Here is a 19,592-nt window from a genome sequence, read left to right as displayed (position 1 = left end):
AACGGGGATATGGTGATATTTGTGACATTTTGTATAAATTGTGATGTATTTTCTTCGAAAACTGTTCGTTTCCAATCCCGGTTACGTCTGTTTGCTGTAATATGAAGACGGCCCATCGCACAATTTTACCTGATACACATACGTTCAGGTTTCTTTACTGGGAGCATCAAATCATTAGTATTACATAATTTGTGAAGGGTATAACATATGTACAGATTTATAAATTTAACAAATGTTGATGATATAGATTTCATTGATGTGATCAACGCATAAATGTATACATAACAATTTAAGAAATTGTTTCATAGTTTTGTTTTTGGAATCACGCATTCGTTTCCTTTCGTAATCATTAATACTAGTGTCAGATTTGTACAACTATTCATTTAAGCAGTGTGAACGTCAAGCCAATATGGGAGTTAATTTGTGCAACTAATTTAATAAATAAGGTATGCACGTGACATATATGTTGAGGCGCTGTTTTCATATAATACAATTGTTGTCTAAAATTTATAACGCATGACATGTGATCACATCATTTGTCCAGGAACTTGTTTGATAATTTATGACATTCAAACAAAGGCGAAGGCAGCCCTTCTGTACATGGTGACTGTTGATCTAGGTTAATATTCAGAAGCTTTGAACTCATAAAAAAGTACATTACAACAACGACATTTCACTGATAAGCATACAAACATCAGAGCTATTTATGATATGCAATTAAATAACATGGGGATACAGATAAATATGCGTTTTGTCTAGTTTCTTTTTACTCTAATCAAATTAAAGAAGTAACAACAACAATAAGGAAGTAACAAACTATAATAAATTATCTTAAAACACGCGAGCAAATAATGAAGCAAGCAATTAAACTCCAGAGACTCTACCTGTACATAAATTATTGTTCTTATCAAGAACATCAACTTCAAAAATATAATGATTAACAATATTATCATCGCCTTGGAACAGTCAATGAAAGCATTTTTACTAACAGAATAAGAACACAAACCAAACGCTATTCTAAAACGAATTTAATCAAACGTTCCCACGCACACAGACAATCGAAACATGAATGTCAAACATTGACGCATAAATAGAATACAAAACACATAATTTAAGTAATTAAGTAACGTAAGACTCGTAAATCTATTAAAAGATTAGGGGATAGGTTTTAAGTTATAAGTAAACAAAAATGAATATGATCGACCTGTAAAAAAATATTACACTATCAAGTTAAGAATGTTTGCAAGGATGTTTAAACATACTTTGAGCAAGTAAGATCGAAAATTAAGTTTCATCTTCATAGCAATATATTTTAACAGTTTACAGCCCTACAATCTGAAATATGACAATAAATAAGATATGTACTGGGACGTTCTCGACCGCATCAACACAGCACAAATCAAACTGTAATTGTATTTAATACAGCAAACAAGGAGGCTCCAGACACCTTATCAAGAAGGAATACTTGGTCGTAGCCACAAGAAGAAAATATAAACATCAAAAGATGACAACTGTGATCATCGCCTAGAAACGGGTGCAAAGCATTGAGGATTTAGACAAAGTGCAATCATGCAAACATTCCATTCATACAGAGAAGACTAATTAGGGTGTAAAAATTACAACAACTTATAAGTGCTAAGCGTAAAATTAGGAGCAATGCTTTATCACAGTTTTATTGGTAAATCACGGTTTAAAATGAAGAATCTATTGAAATATTCCCTGGCGACCGTAGTAATGCACTTCCAAACTGCATGGAGTCCAACTCTGTCGCCTCTTCATGTATTTCATGATTGTTGCGTTTATCCGATTTACCGTATGCTCCAGTTCTAGTCAACAATAATTCCGACTCAGGGCACTTGTCACTTACCCTCAGAGTATTTTCGTTCTCGAAAGCATTGTTATTTAAGTTACTCATTAAATCAGAACAAGAATTGGAACTTTTACCAGCGCTATGTGGTCTTTGAACTTCGTTTGGTGTTTTATTCACGTCATGAACAGATGTTCTCAAATGACCTTTAAATGAGAACTGGAATGCTTTTGAATGAAAATTCTTCGGCGATTCTGATCGGCCTTTTGGCGTCTCATTTTCTCGTAAAAAGTCTAAGAACGGAATGTTCTGATCTGGAAGGTTTGAATCCTCGTTTTCATACACTGAGCATCTACATGTACCATTTGGCATTGAACAGCTAACGCTTTTGCAAGAACAACTACGGTCCACATTCTTCGGTGTTGGCGGCTGGTAAAAATTGTTCCTGTAAATATCTGGAACTGTTCTTGACGCTTTTCTCACACGATCCTTTCTTACAGACTCTTCTTCATTTATCAGCCAGTATGTAAACAACTCCCCTTTACCCTAAAAAAATAAAATGTGTAAAGTAAAGACTTAATTGAATTTAACTTGGACAACATATTATACATATATTGCTCATACGATTTACATATTAAAGCGTGTTATTTTTTAGTTAAGAACATTGTCAGTACACCAGAAATATATATGTATGCATTAAAATAAAAAATGTGCATTTAAAATCACCAATAGGCAGTTTATCTGAACTAAAACCCACTTTCATTGGTACCATGCCCCTAGACTCCAGTGAATAACCTCCAAGGGTTTCCAAGATATCCTTGCTTCTCTGACTGCAATGGATCTTCATCGCTGGAAATTAAGGGTGGGGCAGTCATGTACTCATGTATTGCTTAGCTTTGGCGACGAGTGTCTAATCTTATGTTAAACATATACGTTATTCTGATTAGCGTTTCGTATATTATCTGTGTGCGTTGAACTTTGTAAACCTCATATGTATTCGATATTTTAAAATAATTATTTTTTAATAGTTATACCTCCATAATGCTTATGGATAAAAAAGTACTTTTTTAGAGTATTATGGTATCATCGTATATTATGAATGCATTGATACTCTCTGAAAACAAATATATATAATGACGACCCTCTTTTGAACAAAAAAGGACAATCGTTCTTTGAGTATGAAGAAAGCGTACAAGCACAAGAAAAGTCTGAGCAAGTCATCGACTTACGTTCTCCGGTTGTCTCCATTCTGGATGCGGTGTTCACGGTGTCCCCAAACAGCGTGTATCGCGGCATAGTTAGACCAACTACACCCGCCACGCAAGGACCTGTGTACAAGGTGACGGTGATGAAATAGTACTTGACCAAATAAAATACTATTGCAATGTCATATATTAGCACAAAATTCCTTTGCAGAAAACCTTTAGCAATGAACAAATTAGCAAGTATTGTCTTGAAAATTTGAAAGGTCCAATATGATCTACCTGAATGCATTCCAATCCTCAGCTGGATCGGGTAATCCGGCTTGTGCCTGGCTTTGAAGACCTTAATCTCTCTAAGCAGTTTCAATGACATTGATGCTATCTCGCCGGCATGATTGTCTCCGTTTCTAATCGGAAGACCACTAACAACCATGTAAGCATCACCTGACATATTATATATCATATATTAATGTAAGTCTATAACTTTATTCGCCTTTGGCAACAATCCCTTAGATACGTTGTATGCAAAACAAATTCATTTAATCATGCCGCTTACATTGCGAAAGTGTTTTATAATAAATTCTTGTATTTTTAAATTCAACTCGTTTAACCGTATTGTGGCAATGATGTATGAAAGTATATTTGAAACGGACGTCAAATCAAAGGTGTAAAGTTATTCTGCAAAATATTAACTTATTGTGTTATTACTTAAGCAATTTTATATAAATATGTTGTATGTAATGCATACCTATAGTTTCTATTTTATACACATCGAAATGCCGGATAATATTGTCGAATATTGTGTAGAGATCATTTAACATATCCACAACCTGTAATAAGTTAGATAAGGAAAAATAATGTATTTATTTTACCGTTATATTTTTAATTTTTATTATTGTTTTATTTTCTTTGTAAAATAGTCGAAATAAATTGTAGCAATTAAACTCAATATTCCGTAAAGTATGCATATTAAATTGTATTGAAGGAGCAATTATTTCGATGCATATGCGATAAAGAAGTATACGATATGTTACTAAATAGAACACATTGTTGATAACTGATAGTAAATTATTTATATATATATATATCATAAATAGATAATGAAATAAGGTTTATATTCATAAACATGTTAATATGTAATTCCCATATTATAACCGTGTTTTAGTTTGAGTTTTCCTGATAATTAACAATGCATGTAACAATAGGAAAACTATTAGCAGATTACCTGCATAGGTGTACTGTCTGCCGACAGTTTTGTAAATCCACATATGTCACTGAAGTATATTGTAACACAATCATAATTCTCTGGTACAACCGCTTCGCCGGACTTCAGCTGGTCTGCAACACACCTGAAAAATTAAAAACCTTCATGGTCACACGTATAATGTCATGGATGCTATTGCACTTCAGGTATTGAATTCATGATACGATATGGCGTGCCATCATGTACACAAAAAAACGAGTTAAAAACAATTTACATTTTAAATTATTGATTTATCTGTTGATATGAGTAGCAAATATTAAGTGGAAAGTTATTTAATAAGAACATGGACATAACAGAAATTGTATGTATAAACACGTGGAAACTTAAATAAAGGACACGAAAAGACATAACATAAAAGGGATATACTTGGGTAACATTCTCAGTAGCAACGCCTCTGTTTTCTTCTTTTCCTCGATGAGCATCGTCGTTCTTTCCTCCACGATGTCCTCAAGATTCTTTTGGTACTTCTCCATCATTGCCATCATTTTATCAAAAATGTTACGGCGTCTGATAATTTACATTTATTGCTAAAGAGTTTATACCAAAAGGCGCAATTGGACAGACGAGTTTGGGAGAGACGTAATGATTCTGGTGTGCAAATGATTAAACGTATACGTATACAATATAAAAGTGCATGAAAGTATCTTATTACTGGATTTGTCCCCAGTACTGATGTTTTACATACAATGATTTGTGAATTGCAAGAGTTATTGAACGGAAAAAACGTTTAAACAATGAGTCATATAAGTGGAATATTTATTTAAATACTATGTCATATTTATCTTTTTATATAAAAAGTGCATACGCTCCGTGTCGCCACAGGGTATCCAGCATTTTCCTGATGCCTCGAAAGTCAGGTCTTTCGTCAGCGGTTTCGTTCCAGCAATTATGCATGCAATCGATAATATAGGCGTCACAGGACAGCATGCATGTGCTAGGTCTAAAAGGAACTTCCTGTTTATTTCGAACACTGTCGACAATTTCTGAAAATAACATTTTATTAATAGATACATTTTGTCTTCTTATACTGATCAAAGAATTTAAGTTTGGATGTCACAAAATATTTTGGAAGGGAAATGATATGTTCAAAGTAATTGCAAACAAATTATTCATAACAGTTTGTAAATTAGATTTAAAACATACATTTATATTTAATGACAAACATCGGATTGCGAATAGCATTTCAAAATTCCTTTTGGCAATTTTAAGGACTTAATATCCAACATAATGCACCTGTTAGTTGAATAAATATGATTTTTTTTACGAACGAATCATAAAGCAATTCATGTTTTTACCTTTAGGACTCATGTTACAAAAGCCAAATGGTCCATTCCGCCCAAAGATCTCGTGAAGAATAATGCCAAACGAATATATATCACCCTTTTGTGATCCTTTATTTATTGATGTCCTCAGATATTCTGGAGCCTTCCAAAATAAATCTTAAATGACAGTTAACATCACGTAAAAGATTAACGACAAACAGTACATTGCTTACTATATAGTTAAAAAAACAGCGGTAAATTAACGCGACTGTTAAAGCGGGTATATACGATTTTTTATATGTGTTTAATTATAATATATTGATAAAATATGTTACAATAACATAAAATTGGCAAGAAAAATTATACATTAAAGCCGAATTTCATTAAATGCAGCAAAGACAAATTAGCGCCCCGAGCCGATTGTGACGTAAATATTTTCCTACAATAACCGAAGCATTTGTCTTTGTATTAGGATCGGAGTTAGTGTTCGTGTGTCGTATGAATAGATATCGTTGCAGGAATTCAAATAAACCGTTACACTAAGTTTAGATTCACATCTTACATGTATGGTATACATGCTGGCGAATTCGGCTGTACAGCCGTTTTCAATTTCAGAATTAAATATCTGGCTTATTTCGCATTTTTCGACACATGTTCTTCTTAACTTTTATTTTAATTTATATTGAAATATATATATTATAAGTTTTTTACACATTTAATATAAATTCATAAAGATGAAATATGGTGGCAATTACGATATCTACATAATTCCTTATTTCAAAACATCGTTAAGTTATTTCATGATAACCATTCATGTAAACTAATGAAAACTCACACAAAATGTGGAAAATAACCCATTTATGCCTAGTGTCTAGAAAAAAGGCCTTGGCAAACAGCGTAGACCTAGATGAGACGCCGCATGATGCGGCGTCTCATCAGGGTCGGCGCTGTTTGCTTCAAATAATTTCTGTAAGAAATATTCTAAATATAGAAATACATTTACTAGACATCCCTAATTTTGGAAATAAATTGATCCAATTTAAAAGGATGGGAGAGTCCACTAGGCATAATTGGGTTAAGTTGCAGAACACGAGACAGTCTAATGAACAGAAGGCTGCCTACTTCTGTGAAATGCATGCTCTTCCTCTATTTTATACGTGGCCGCTCGCACTTCTAAAAGACCAAAGTCTGTAATTTGTAGCATCCATCTGCTTGTCACCACACAGTTCGAACTTTTTAGATTGCCATGATAAACCAGTTCGCTGTCATGCAAATACGTCATTCCCTTTATGAAATGGAATAAATAATAACGTAACAATAGACTTATCACAGGTAACTACTAAGGAATAAAGACATATACTATGCATCCTCAAAATAATGTAAATTTTCTGACTAAGTTATTGGTATAAGGGTAGTGGATGTATTATTGTTAATTATTATGCATTCTTTTTTTATCGAAAATACAGCGAATACAGTCGTAAATCATAGTCTAAATCCATTACAAAGAAAATAATTACTATAAAATACTAAACATGTTAACACTTAATTATGTAGTTATAATTTTGCGGATAATTATATTACCGTGTACTACATAAAAAAAATGTTTAAATATTTTGTTTTTTCACCGAGACCACTCTCTTTTATGAAAAATGATGAATAACGCATACTTCTAATATGAAATATCGTTCCACAACATTAAGAGTAAATATCCTAACAATGCACCAATTCAATCGTGTGTGTTATACCTGAATAATGTCCTTTACTAACGACGAAATAAACATTTCGTCCAATTTCACGTCGTCATTTTCCAAAATATCCTAAAAACAAAAAACAAACACGAACATTTCATTTCTGTCATTTTAATGGAAACTTAATAAACAGTTATATAACTTTCCCTTAAGAAATTGTATCAGTAAAATGGTCAATATATCTGAGTTTTACATACCAGAAGGCTTCCTTTGGCACAGTATTCGGTCACAATTATGAAAACTGGCGGATCAATACACGCACCTAGAAAAGTGTTTATGTTGTTGTGCCGTAGATCCCGCATCTATAAATTACAAAAATATGAGTCTTACCGAGCATTGCTCCAATGTCACACGCGCAATAAGTTGATTTCCTATGACGTGTAAAAGTATCAACATTGTTAAAATTAAAAAAAATATTATTAATATGTGCATTTTCAGAATATTGTGATAAATAAACATATCAATGTCGCATTAAAATAAAACAAATTCTAGATTTATGTTCACTATTTTGAAACTATAAATTATGGTGGTTGGGTTAGCATAAAATATGACCAACTGTTTGTAATGGTCGATTTTTTGCGACTCACAAGAATGCTAAATACACAAATCCAAACTTATGTTCGCACATGCATGGTATATAAGATATTTAGCATGAAAGGGATAACGAAACTTCAGAAAACATTTAAGGACGAAACTACTTGTTCTTGAACAACTGCTGGTCCAACAAGATAATATATGCTACCAATTGAAATACCAGTTTCATTTCTTTCTTCATTCTCCGGCTAACGTACAAGTTCTTCTTTTCATACATTTTGAGTGCAACTATCTGCCCTTTATATCCTCCAGTCCTGGCATAGACTTGAGTGAAGGACATCCGCGAGTCCATTGACAACTGCGATAAAGTGATCTAGCGACAAATAAACGCAATGGTCCAGTGCACAACATATATAGCATAATCTGTTCATGAATATATTAGTATAATGGATTCTCAACAGACAGCAACCTATGTATTATTGTGTAGATTACACAGTTATTTAATGTGCATTTTTTAACAAAAAAAAACATTGACAATTGTTTTAAGACTAAATGATAGATTTGTCTCAATTATACTCTGTATGAATGCTGCGTGATACTACAACTTCAATATCCATGAGTCCGAGTAGATTAATAACCCAGACAGTAATACGTCTTAATACGTCTTACTCAAGTTTAACATGACATTACGTTTTATATCGAATGACCTGCGCAAACTAACAAGACAGTTTTTATCTTAATATAATAACAATATTTTACCCGACTCCCAATACTGTCTCTTCTGTCCGAATTTGTCATTGATTCTGACATTTTCAGGTCTTCGCGATGGATTTTCCACAACAGACCAGCAATTTCTTGTTCATATCTCCAATTTCTAAGCACACATGTCAACGAATTAAACTTTGACAACATAATTTCGTTTTATAAATTGTTTAATGTTTTGATTCAAAATTATAATATTCATTTACTCACCACCTGCAACAATGCAGCACTAGTACACATTTTCAGCTGTTGTGTTGTTGTTTTACAACAAGAAAACAATGGCCACATAATTTGCGTATTTTAACATGTATACAGATCGTTATTTCTGGAACAAAATATGTGATTTTTAATGCATCGACATTAATCGTCATCCGAAAATAGTCCACATATGCTAGGATACACATTTATTTCTTGGATAGCATGTTACATTTTTACAAATCAGCGCACAGTTTCCATAATAAATATTTTACCTGTAAATGACGAGCACTACGATAAAAGACACCAGTGCTAAACCGCCCAGTACCCCGCCAATTATTTCAAGCGTGTAAGTTTTAGGAGGGATGCACTTCTCCCCTCTGTACCCGCATTCGGGGGCGTCCACCGGCGGCTCACCGGACGCCCAGTGAATTTCAGTTCTCGAATACAAATGAAATACCTACAAATCATAAGCAAAAAAGAACATATGAAATTTTAAATAAACAAAGATAAGGCAACGAGCATTTGAATAAGCATTTTCACAATGTGTTTGTTTTGCATTATAGATAGCCTAACATGATGCATCGATGCGCTAGCGCTTAAATCTAATTTAACGTCAGTAACACGTTAATTATGTATACATAACATTTTTATGACAAGCACTAAGCTTCCCAAACACATGCCAATCATACATATCATACATATTTTTTGCAGTGAACACAGCGTTTAAATATTTATATTATTTGGCATATTTACATTAATAACTTGATTTAAACGTGGACAGCCGTAAGTTTAACTCAATTCAAGTTTCGAGCATCCCGCCCACGAAATGTATTTAAATAAGTATTATTGTGCATGTGTATATTTCTTATAGTTCTTATGATTTTAACTTATGAAAACATATAGCTAGCATAATAGCTCATGTAACAACAAGTGTATTCAATATGTCAATATTGAATGTAATCGTTGTTACAAAAGCTGTTAAGCTTTAAGTTTTGTAAAGTTAAACTCATCAGAATTAAAAAAAATAAATAAATGCTATGGGTTGTCGTTTTTTTTTCAAGCATTCGGTTTCTTTAAAGTAATTCTATTCCGGCTAAATAGTTACATATGCTTGTATGTAAGGTCAACATCTAACTTTGATACCGTATGTATGTTCCCTATGAGTTTAATTAAAAACAAATATTACAACTTTATAAGAACGAATATTTATCCTTTCCTTTTGCGCGTCAATTAATAGTTGTGTTACCGGCAATAAGTCGCTGTCTCTGCCCATTTGAAAGTGGCCGACAGGCCTCATCGAATATTCCGAGAAATTACTTGTGTAGGGCTGCCTTGAGAGTAAAGTGTAATTCCCCTCGGCATCACCGTTTTTATCGATGTGAACTTGAAATCCTTGGATACCTTAAAGTGAGATATATTTACGGCTTTTTAAGATAGCTTCAATGCTCATTCGAATAAATTAAGTCAAACAGACATTTTGAAACTATTGGGTGATGTGCACATATTAGTTGAACTACATATATTTTCTAACCATGAATGTGTCTTGATAATTGAAATACTATTAAGTGTATAATTCCATTTAAACTTTAAAAAAATACCGTTCTTCCCAAACCACTGTTTTTGTTTATCTTATAAGGTACAAATTAACGTAATACATTTAAGCTTAGTTAATTTTATAGAGCACAAATAACAATAATTGTACATCACCAATATTAGACATCAATCCTTCCAAATATGTAGAAGGAATCTCCCGATAATAATTGATGAAGATTGTAAATGTACAGGACCTTCCAGACATATTACATGTCACGCACTAACCAAGTAATAACTAAGCAACGCACTTACCCAGTAGGCCTAATAACTAAGCCACGCACTAACCAAGTTATAACTAAGCTCGATTGAACGCGACATTCTTCATCACTTAATATCGCACTATTTAATATGTCTCAAAAATCCCCGTTGAGGCAGCTATATTATTAAATTACTAGATTGATGTTATTACCGGTGTACATGCAAAGCTGTTTGGTTGATTGGAAGCTATAAAGGAGCCCCTTGATATATGTAACTTTATTTTAAGACTTGACAGTCGATCGCAATTACAAAGATAACAACTGCGTACTTTGAGTGTTTTTTATTTTGAAGTGTTATGAATAACGTTATGCGTTACATCAAAGTATTTTACGGCCCTTCTTCGATCACTTGTTCTATAGTAGGTAAATACCAATTAAGTATGCTTGATTTGAAAAACAGCCAAATCGGCGAAACATAAAGCCAACTAGCATTTTGTATATTCGCTGGTAAAAGTATATTCCAGACATTTTATAATATATAAATTATATTACAGACTGTGGGGACGCGTTTGCCATTCCAATTCCCAATTAAATGGATGTGAACTAGAATATTCACTGATATGTTTAACATTTACCAATACATAAAGCAGCGATTATAGCTTCTTTTCATTAAAAGAACTTGTTAAAAATGGTGTTTTTGAAAAATATCATTTACTTAATTAAATACCAAAACTGCCACTTTGAAAAAGTTTTCAACTATTATAATAACACAGATAAATGTTAAATAATTTAGAAAATATTATTTAATGAATTACCATAACTTTCGGAAAAGTGCTTACTCGGATAGTTGCTATTTAGGAGCCTGCTAATAATAGCTGTGCCATTGGTAATATCGCCACCATTTGTTATGACTTCATGCGCCGCCTTTGCATACAACATCACGGCATCATACAAGTGGGCAGCGTACACAGTTATCTGAAAGAAATTACATGTGATGCATTTAGAATTTCGAGTCATATTTCAATGTTTACCATGCGTTATCCTTTTCATGTAATTCATTATAACGTAATAACTGACACAGGTGTTAGAAATTAAGTTATGAAGTGACATAAGTGCATTCGAATAATTACCTGTTATTGAAAACTCAATTTTTTACAGAACTATTTGAACGTACCTTGCGTTGAAAATCAAACGGATTCGGAAAACTGAATGGCTCTTTTTCACAATATGAACTGACAGTCGTCTTAAAGTATTCGTAATTGGGATTGGACGGTGGACTTCCGGTTATTACCAGTAATGATCTGACAGCATTCTCGTTAGTGATTGTCGATGGCGGGTCTGTCGTTCCTGTGTTTATAATACAATTCTCAAGCAATATAAATGCAATACATATATATTTCTTTAAAAGAGTGGGAATTTTTAATAATGACACATTAACTAATCAGATGTTTTGCTTCATAGCGAACTACGGCATATACTCAAATATGTTCAGAGGGTCTATAAGGGAATGATTCAAAACTTAATCTCAAATCAATACGCACAAGGAAACTCGTTTTACTAAATAAACTGTGTCCAGTTTTAATAGGTAGAATGCTTTAAGACAGTTAATACACGTCGAATGTCTGCTACTTTTCGTTTTAAAGACAGGATCGCCGGCAAGAACTTTTTCAGCAATAAGCTTTAATTTATTTTTGTGAAAGTCTGTCTAACAGCCTATTTATTTGACATTCATAGGCGCGTTTAGATCTTTATTGGTTCTTTAAGCGCGAACACTCGAAAATGGTAAATAAGTTCTCTATGGACATGATGCTTGAGAAATTGCAAACGGTTGTACTTTAGAATAAGTCTGGTTAAAACGGGAAGAGGACAACGACAACGAGCGAAACATGGTATTTTAATGCGCATGCCGGGGGAGGGGGGGGGGGGGGGGTAAGAGGGTAAGAGTTAGGGGTAGGTGTAACCCGACCCCTAACCTTAACCCTAACCCTAACTATATCCCAGGGTTATCTCTCCTATACTATGCCTCGCTCGTTGTCGTTTAAATATTTAAATGTATTAAACTAAACCTACGTCTGAAGTACTTAAGAGGATCCACTGTGTCCACAGTTTCGTGGTCAAAGTAGATGACCACATACTCGCCAGTGTCCAGTAGACCACGATCGTACATGTTGGTCATCATGTCTACTATCCCGTTGTATGTGCCCAGAAAAACATAAACTGAAATGACATGCTTCTTATTTATGTGTCTAGAATTCTTCAGAGAATGCATGCACTAAGGAAAATATTTTAATCAGTGTATACCATGTGTTGCAATTCTCAGTTTGACGTGAAAACCATAATCGCATTATGTATGATGAACTAATTTAAATTACTTCTCTAAGTTAATTCTTTAAGTTTAACGATTTGTGGTGTAGCTTTTTTCTATTTTAATAATGCATAAATAAAACAGCATATATATGACTCTATGCATATTATGATAAATGGTAAATAGTTCCTAATTTTATAACTGAAACTTGTGATTTTCACTTTGTTTAAACCTTCTATAACATATAGTACAAACACGCTTTTTAATAGTTAAGATGATAACTCATGTGAAGACTTTGTTTCAAAATTTTACTAACTGTACTTATAAGGACACATATGCAGACATGGTTCAAGTCGATAACGTCGAACTTGATAAAATGTGGTTATCAAAGTAACATAATTTATATATAAAAAACATTACAAGTCAATGTATCAAGGCATTTTTCCCAGCTGGATAACGTGTTGTTTTTTTTCAGATAAAATATAATTTTACGAAGATATATTTTAATGTTTCAATCGATGTTTTCATTAATATATAGTGTGTTCAAAATTTAGTTCAAACGTTGTCATTACTAGTCTCGATTGGAATATTAAATATATCATGGTTTGTTTTATAAACTGGCTTGTTTTATTAAGATTTTTCTTTCGTTGAAAGTTTTACAAAACAATACATTCTATACAGGAATTACCTCTGGTATCGACAAAAGTCCTTTCGACAATGCCCGGAAAAGGATTCCCGGTTGTAAGTGGAATGTGAGGCTCATTAAAGGTTTGCTCATCGTTTATCGTGATATTGTGATTCCCAGCCAGCTCCCGTATTTTATCTGCAATAACCTTTGACATGTGCAGGGAGCCAAACACGAGGGTGAATTTCATCCAGTTGTAATGCAGCAATAGAGATATTATTGGCTTGGCAACTTGGGTGGCAGGGGGAAACGTGCGCGCAAAAGTTGGGAACTGCTTCTTGTCTGACACATCATAATCTGCACATTTCTGAAGGAAAACAAAGACGAACATTATGTTGAGGATGCCTGCATTAACTGGAAACGGTGATTAGATTATTATTATTGTTATGTTAGTTTCGGTCGATCTGTTACTACTGTATAGGTTTATAGTTTTTTCTTTTGAAACGTGTGTACTTATTTACATTTCTTAAACCATGCGTATTGCAGTAAGATATTTTGCCAAACAACTACTCAAACTCAAACTCAAATTTGGGAATGGATTCATTAAAAATGTATCATATGGAACGAAATAAAATGTGTTTCTATCACCAAACTATCAAATACAAATATATTCAATAATACATAGTTTATTGTACATTTAAGCGCATTGTTTTATTTCGGGGAGTTTATAATACATAAACAAACTAAACTAGTTCCGTGTGTTTATACATTCTTAAAATGAATCTTAATACAACTATTTAAATATTATGACGGTTTGATTTAAAAAATGTATTCTTATCTACATATAAATAATTATATTCTTTGAGTACAGAGCAATATGGTCCGATACTTTAATCTAATGGACAATAATATCAGTTAAATAAAAATACAGAACTGCTCTTTTTACAGGGCTTTAACATTCTTCCTACACATATTTGCATTTGGTTTGATAAAGTCTCCTTATCGATCTTTCTATTGGATTCGTTTTTCCCAGTTTTACTAGAAATGCCAATTGATTGTCAATCTATTGGTATAGACCATCGTTCGGGCACGTCTAAGTCAACGAAATCGGAACATAAATTTAATATTTGTTAATTGGCAGAGTGGAAGATCTTAGATTAGATTATTTGTTTTACTGATCGATTACTTTGTGAATGAATCTTCTTGATACATACATTTCAATATACAAAGACGTTAAAGCTATGTAATATTTGAATTCCTTTAATGCTGGAGCTGTCTTCATTTGCTAATTCAAGCATCTAATTGGTATATGTGGTTAAATTGTTGGTCCAGAAAATAATATGTTATATTAATTTGTGAATACTTTTCTAAGAACAATGGACGTTTTCGAATTAGTGAATTAGTGAATTTTGTATAACCTATTTTCCCTTGTGACTTTTTTTAGTAATAATATGTGTTTTTTATTTTCCAAAATGAACACAAAACACCAAAAACCAACTTATATGTAATTGTTTAATACCTGCAAGAAATCTATTTTTCGTAGAAAAGACCAATACGAATCAGAAGAACGTTTACGCTTAATATAAATGATTGAACTGTCACTAAACATACACGAAGGTCTCATATCATGATTTTGAACCAAGTTTGTCAAAAGAAAACATTGATTGGTGACTGTATTCACAAAACTACATAAAACATATTTTCTCGTAATATATTTTAAGTTCAGCTACTTACGTAAATATATATGTAATACCATTTATGCAGTATCTGATATGCCCTTAAAATCATGGTGTTAATGTTTCGTCTTCCCAACGGTAACAACCTGGTTCAGACTCTATGTGCGACATTCGGGAATGCATTTTTCTCAACGACTTTGTATACCTTACGTGTGATTATGTCTGGAAAGTTGTATGTCTTGTCAAGAGGATCTTATTTAAAGGAAAACATATTACTTGTTGTTGCCCCCTATGTTCAAATTTAATATGGCTGTAGCGTTTAACACGTGCACTACAGTGAACACATATTCTTATTCTGAATTTGCATTCTTATATATTTAATATTATATAGCATTGACAATAAATGTTTAGAATACATTTACACAATTAACAGATAAATAAAACGAAACAATAAAGAATGCAAAACATCCAGTTTTTATTAAGCACTATACTTACGAATTTAAACCTGACATAAGGGCAAAAATAATGAAACAAACACGCTTATCCCTAAAGAAACAATTGATGTAAATTACATAAACAGTTGTTTTAAATGCTGCTAGGATCAATCGAAATAATAATCTATCCATTAACTGACTACACAATTTTCCATTTTTTTAAATAAATATTATAATGTTCAAATAACATTTAATAAAACGAATTCAAAACACTTGTAGTGCTGTTAGTGTTTTATATGTTGAACTTATATCTGCACATGGTTATAATAATTATATACGTGTTTTCCGCCTCATTTATAAAATCAAAACACGATTTGAGTCAGTTATGTGTCAGTTATGTGATATTTGCGTATATAATATCAAAGTGTGTACACGCCTTATAAGGCCCCCTTGTATAACTTATATTGAGTAAATAACGTGGTTATTATTAAAGCAAGACGTCTTATAAGTCTAAATAAAAGTCTTATTAAACGTACATGCATGTTGGCTCTTTAATCTCTTCTTCTTGTACTACATAAACATGTTTCCTTTATATAGTTGGATATGTATTCCTTTTTACCATATGGTTTCATGATCTGAAATTCTAGTTGAGTTCCTTATTTATTCAATTCCAGTACTCTCATCATAGGCATGATCAAGCATAACGATAACACAACTTTTGCTATAATTAAAGACAGCTGATGCACACATTGATTTGTTTTTATATTCATTTGCGACTGCTATTTTCATCTCAATCCAAAATACATCCGCATGCATTCTGTTCGGATAAATCAGGTGGTTTTCATTCAATAACTGCTGAGTTAAATATCTGAATTAAACAAATGTGTTTTAACTTTTAATGCTTGATGTAACATGTGATGGTTGTGATTTTTTAATATTTTACACTCAATGTTTTGTGTATGCATATGGACCACGTTTTTCGTTCTTTGCCAGTAAAACTGGTTTTCTGAAATGTGGAAATTTGTAAACAAAATGTGTAGCGCATATTTATAAAAGAAGTCCATACATAGCTTATTATTCCTCGCAAATTTGGTTTCAAGTTAATTTTTTCATGTGAATTGCATCCGTTAATAAATTCTTAACAAATATGACATTTCTATTATTCCGAGCATAAATAATTATTTACAAACAAAATCATAACGTTGTTCAAAAATATATAAATATCTGATTTTGTCTATTTATTTTAAATAAATAATAAACGGGACAAACCACTCAGTTATTGTACCACCTCGAAATACGTAAGATCAATGTTTTACTGTCATACATGTCATGAAATATCAGCATAAATACAGATGTTGGTATATAGAGAATATTATGTAAGTTTTGGATAAAGATCAAGTTTATCATGCGAGGCTTAGAACCGATGTAGCGCGAGACTTGCCAAGACTCTAACCACAATAAACATGAAAAAGACTTATCAAAGATGTGCTCTTCATTTTGTATACAAAGTCATATGTGACATCTTTATTATAGACACATCATGTTCGGCATATAATAATTCAATATTTTCTAAATACGAGAATGGTGTACAGCATACTGGCCAATACACACCATGGACATCCAGTATCGCATGGTGTATAGTATACTGGTCAATGTACACCAGGGACATCGAGTGTCGCATGGTTGACAGAGCACTGGTCAATTTACACAAGGGACACCGAGTGTCGCATTGTGTATAGCATGCTGGCCAATAAACACCAGGGACATCGCGTGTCGCATGGTGTAAAGCAAACTTTCCAATATACAACAGGGACATCTAGTGTCGCATGTTGTACAGCATACTGCCCAATATACACGATGGAAATCGAATATCGCATGGTGTACATCAAAATGGCCAATATACACCATGGACATCGAGTATCGCATGGTGTACATCCAAATGGCCAATATACACAAGGGACCTCGAGTGTCGCATGGTGTACATCAAACTGTCCAATATACACCGGGGACATTGAATGTGGCATGGTGTACAGAGTACTGTCCAATAGACACCATAGACATTGAGTATCGTATGGTGTACATCAAAATGGCCAATATATACCATGGACATCGAGTGTCGCATGGTGTACATCAAACTTTCCAATATACATCAGGGACATTGAATGTGGCATTGTGTACAGCGAACTAGCCAATATACACCAATGGCATCGAATGTGGCTTTCCTTACAGCATACTGGCCAATATACACCAGAGACATCGGGTATCGCATGGTGTACATCATACTGGCCAATATACACCAGGGACATCGAGTATTGCATGTTGTACAGCATACTGGTCAATAAACACCAAGGCCATCGAGTAGACCATTGTGTTCAGCATACTGGCCAATATACACCAGGAACATCGAGCATCGCATGGTGTTCATCAAAATTACCAATATACATCAGGAACATCGAGTACCGCATGGTGTACTTCAAACTGTCCATTATACACCGGGGACATTGAAAGTGGCTTGGTGTACAGCGTTCGGGCCAATATACACCAGGGACATCGAATGTGGCTTTCCGTACATCATACTGGCCAATATACACCAGAGACATTGAGTATCGCATGGTGTACAGCACACTGACCAATATATACCATGGACATCGAGTATCGCATGGTGTACATCATATTGGCCAATATACACCAGGGACATCGAGTATCGCATGGTATACAGAATACTGGCCAATATACACCATGTTCATTGAATATCGCATGGTGTACAGAATACTGGCCAATATACACCAGGGACATCGAGTATCGCATGGTGTACAGCATACTGGCCAATATACACCATGTTCATTGAATATCGCATGGTGTACAGAATACTAGTACTGGCAAATATACACCAGGGACATCAAGTATCGCATGGTGTAAAGCATCATGGTCAATACACACCATGTTTATCGAATGTCGCATGGTGTACAGCATACTGGCCAATATACACCAGGAACATCGAGTATCGCATGGTGTACAGCATACTGGCCAATATACACCAGGGACATCGAGTGTCGCATTGTGCACAGCATACTGGCCAATATACACCAGTGACATCGAGTGTCGCGTGGTGCACAACATACTGGCCAATATACACCTTGGACATCGAGTATCGCCTGGTGTACATCATACTGGCCAATATACACCAGGGACATCGAGTGTCGCATGGTGTACAGCATACTGGCCAATATACACCAGGGACATCGAGTGTCGCATTGTGCACAACATACTGTCCAATATACACCAGTGACATCGAGTGTCGCGTGGTGCACAACATACTGGCCAATATACACCAGAGACATCGAGTATCGCATGGTGAACAGCATACTGGCCAATATACACCAGAGACATCGAGTATCGCATGGTGAACAGCATACTGGCCATTATACTGCGGAAACATCGACTTTCGCATGGCGTACAGCATACTGGCCAATACACACCATGGACATCGAGTGTCGCATAGTGTACAGCATACTGGCCCATATACACCAGAGACATCGCGTGTCGCATGGTGAACAGCAAACTTGATAATGAACAACAGGGATACTGACTTTAGCATGGTGTACAGCATAATGACCTATATACACCATGGCCAATATACACCGGTGACATCAAGTGTCGCATGACGTACATCATAATGGAAATATAAACCAAGGGCATCGAGTGTCGCATGGTGTACAGCATACTGGCCTATATACCTCAGGGACATTGAATGTCGCATGGTGTACAGGACACTGGTCAATATACACCATAGACCCATCGAATGACGCATGGTGTACAGCATAACGGCCAATATACACCAGGGACATCGAGTATCGCATGGTGTACATCATACTGGCCAATATACACCAGTGACATCGAGTGTCGCATGGTGTACATCATACTGGTCAATATACACCAGTGACATCGAGTGTCGCATGGTGTACACCAAAATGGCCAATATACA

The 19,592-nt window shown here is 34.1% G+C and overlaps 1 protein-coding gene across 1 annotated transcript in view; it reads right to left on the bottom strand.

The window, feature by feature from the left end:
- Window positions 1-548: 548 nt before the first annotated feature.
- Window positions 549-19,592, bottom strand: part of LOC127869611 (receptor-type guanylate cyclase Gyc76C-like) — a 55,416-nt gene continuing 36,372 nt past the window's right edge. The window contains exons 2-21 of the mRNA XM_052412267.1: window positions 13,561-13,864; window positions 12,638-12,784; window positions 11,742-11,914; window positions 11,407-11,542; window positions 10,024-10,178; window positions 9,050-9,234; window positions 8,577-8,691; window positions 8,038-8,190; window positions 7,481-7,585; window positions 7,281-7,352; window positions 6,658-6,820; window positions 5,569-5,712; window positions 5,079-5,256; window positions 4,640-4,780; window positions 4,235-4,358; window positions 3,758-3,839; window positions 3,292-3,453; window positions 3,037-3,135; window positions 2,565-2,656; window positions 549-2,353 (exon numbers count right to left, since the gene is read on the bottom strand). Coding sequence (XP_052268227.1) covers window positions 1,691-2,353; window positions 2,565-2,656; window positions 3,037-3,135; window positions 3,292-3,453; window positions 3,758-3,839; window positions 4,235-4,358; window positions 4,640-4,780; window positions 5,079-5,256; window positions 5,569-5,712; window positions 6,658-6,820; window positions 7,281-7,352; window positions 7,481-7,585; window positions 8,038-8,190; window positions 8,577-8,691; window positions 9,050-9,234; window positions 10,024-10,178; window positions 11,407-11,542; window positions 11,742-11,914; window positions 12,638-12,784; window positions 13,561-13,864 — 3,393 coding nt within the window. The 3' untranslated portion in view covers window positions 549-1,690. The remainder of the gene's footprint in view (window positions 2,354-2,564; window positions 2,657-3,036; window positions 3,136-3,291; window positions 3,454-3,757; window positions 3,840-4,234; window positions 4,359-4,639; window positions 4,781-5,078; window positions 5,257-5,568; window positions 5,713-6,657; window positions 6,821-7,280; window positions 7,353-7,480; window positions 7,586-8,037; window positions 8,191-8,576; window positions 8,692-9,049; window positions 9,235-10,023; window positions 10,179-11,406; window positions 11,543-11,741; window positions 11,915-12,637; window positions 12,785-13,560; window positions 13,865-19,592) is intronic.

This window comes from Dreissena polymorpha, chromosome 2 (assembly GCF_020536995.1).
Source record: "Dreissena polymorpha isolate Duluth1 chromosome 2, UMN_Dpol_1.0, whole genome shotgun sequence".
Lineage (NCBI taxonomy): Eukaryota > Metazoa > Mollusca > Bivalvia > Myida > Dreissenidae > Dreissena > Dreissena polymorpha.
The sequence above is the reverse complement of the archived record's forward strand: the minus strand, read 5'-3'. Positions and strand labels throughout refer to the sequence as shown.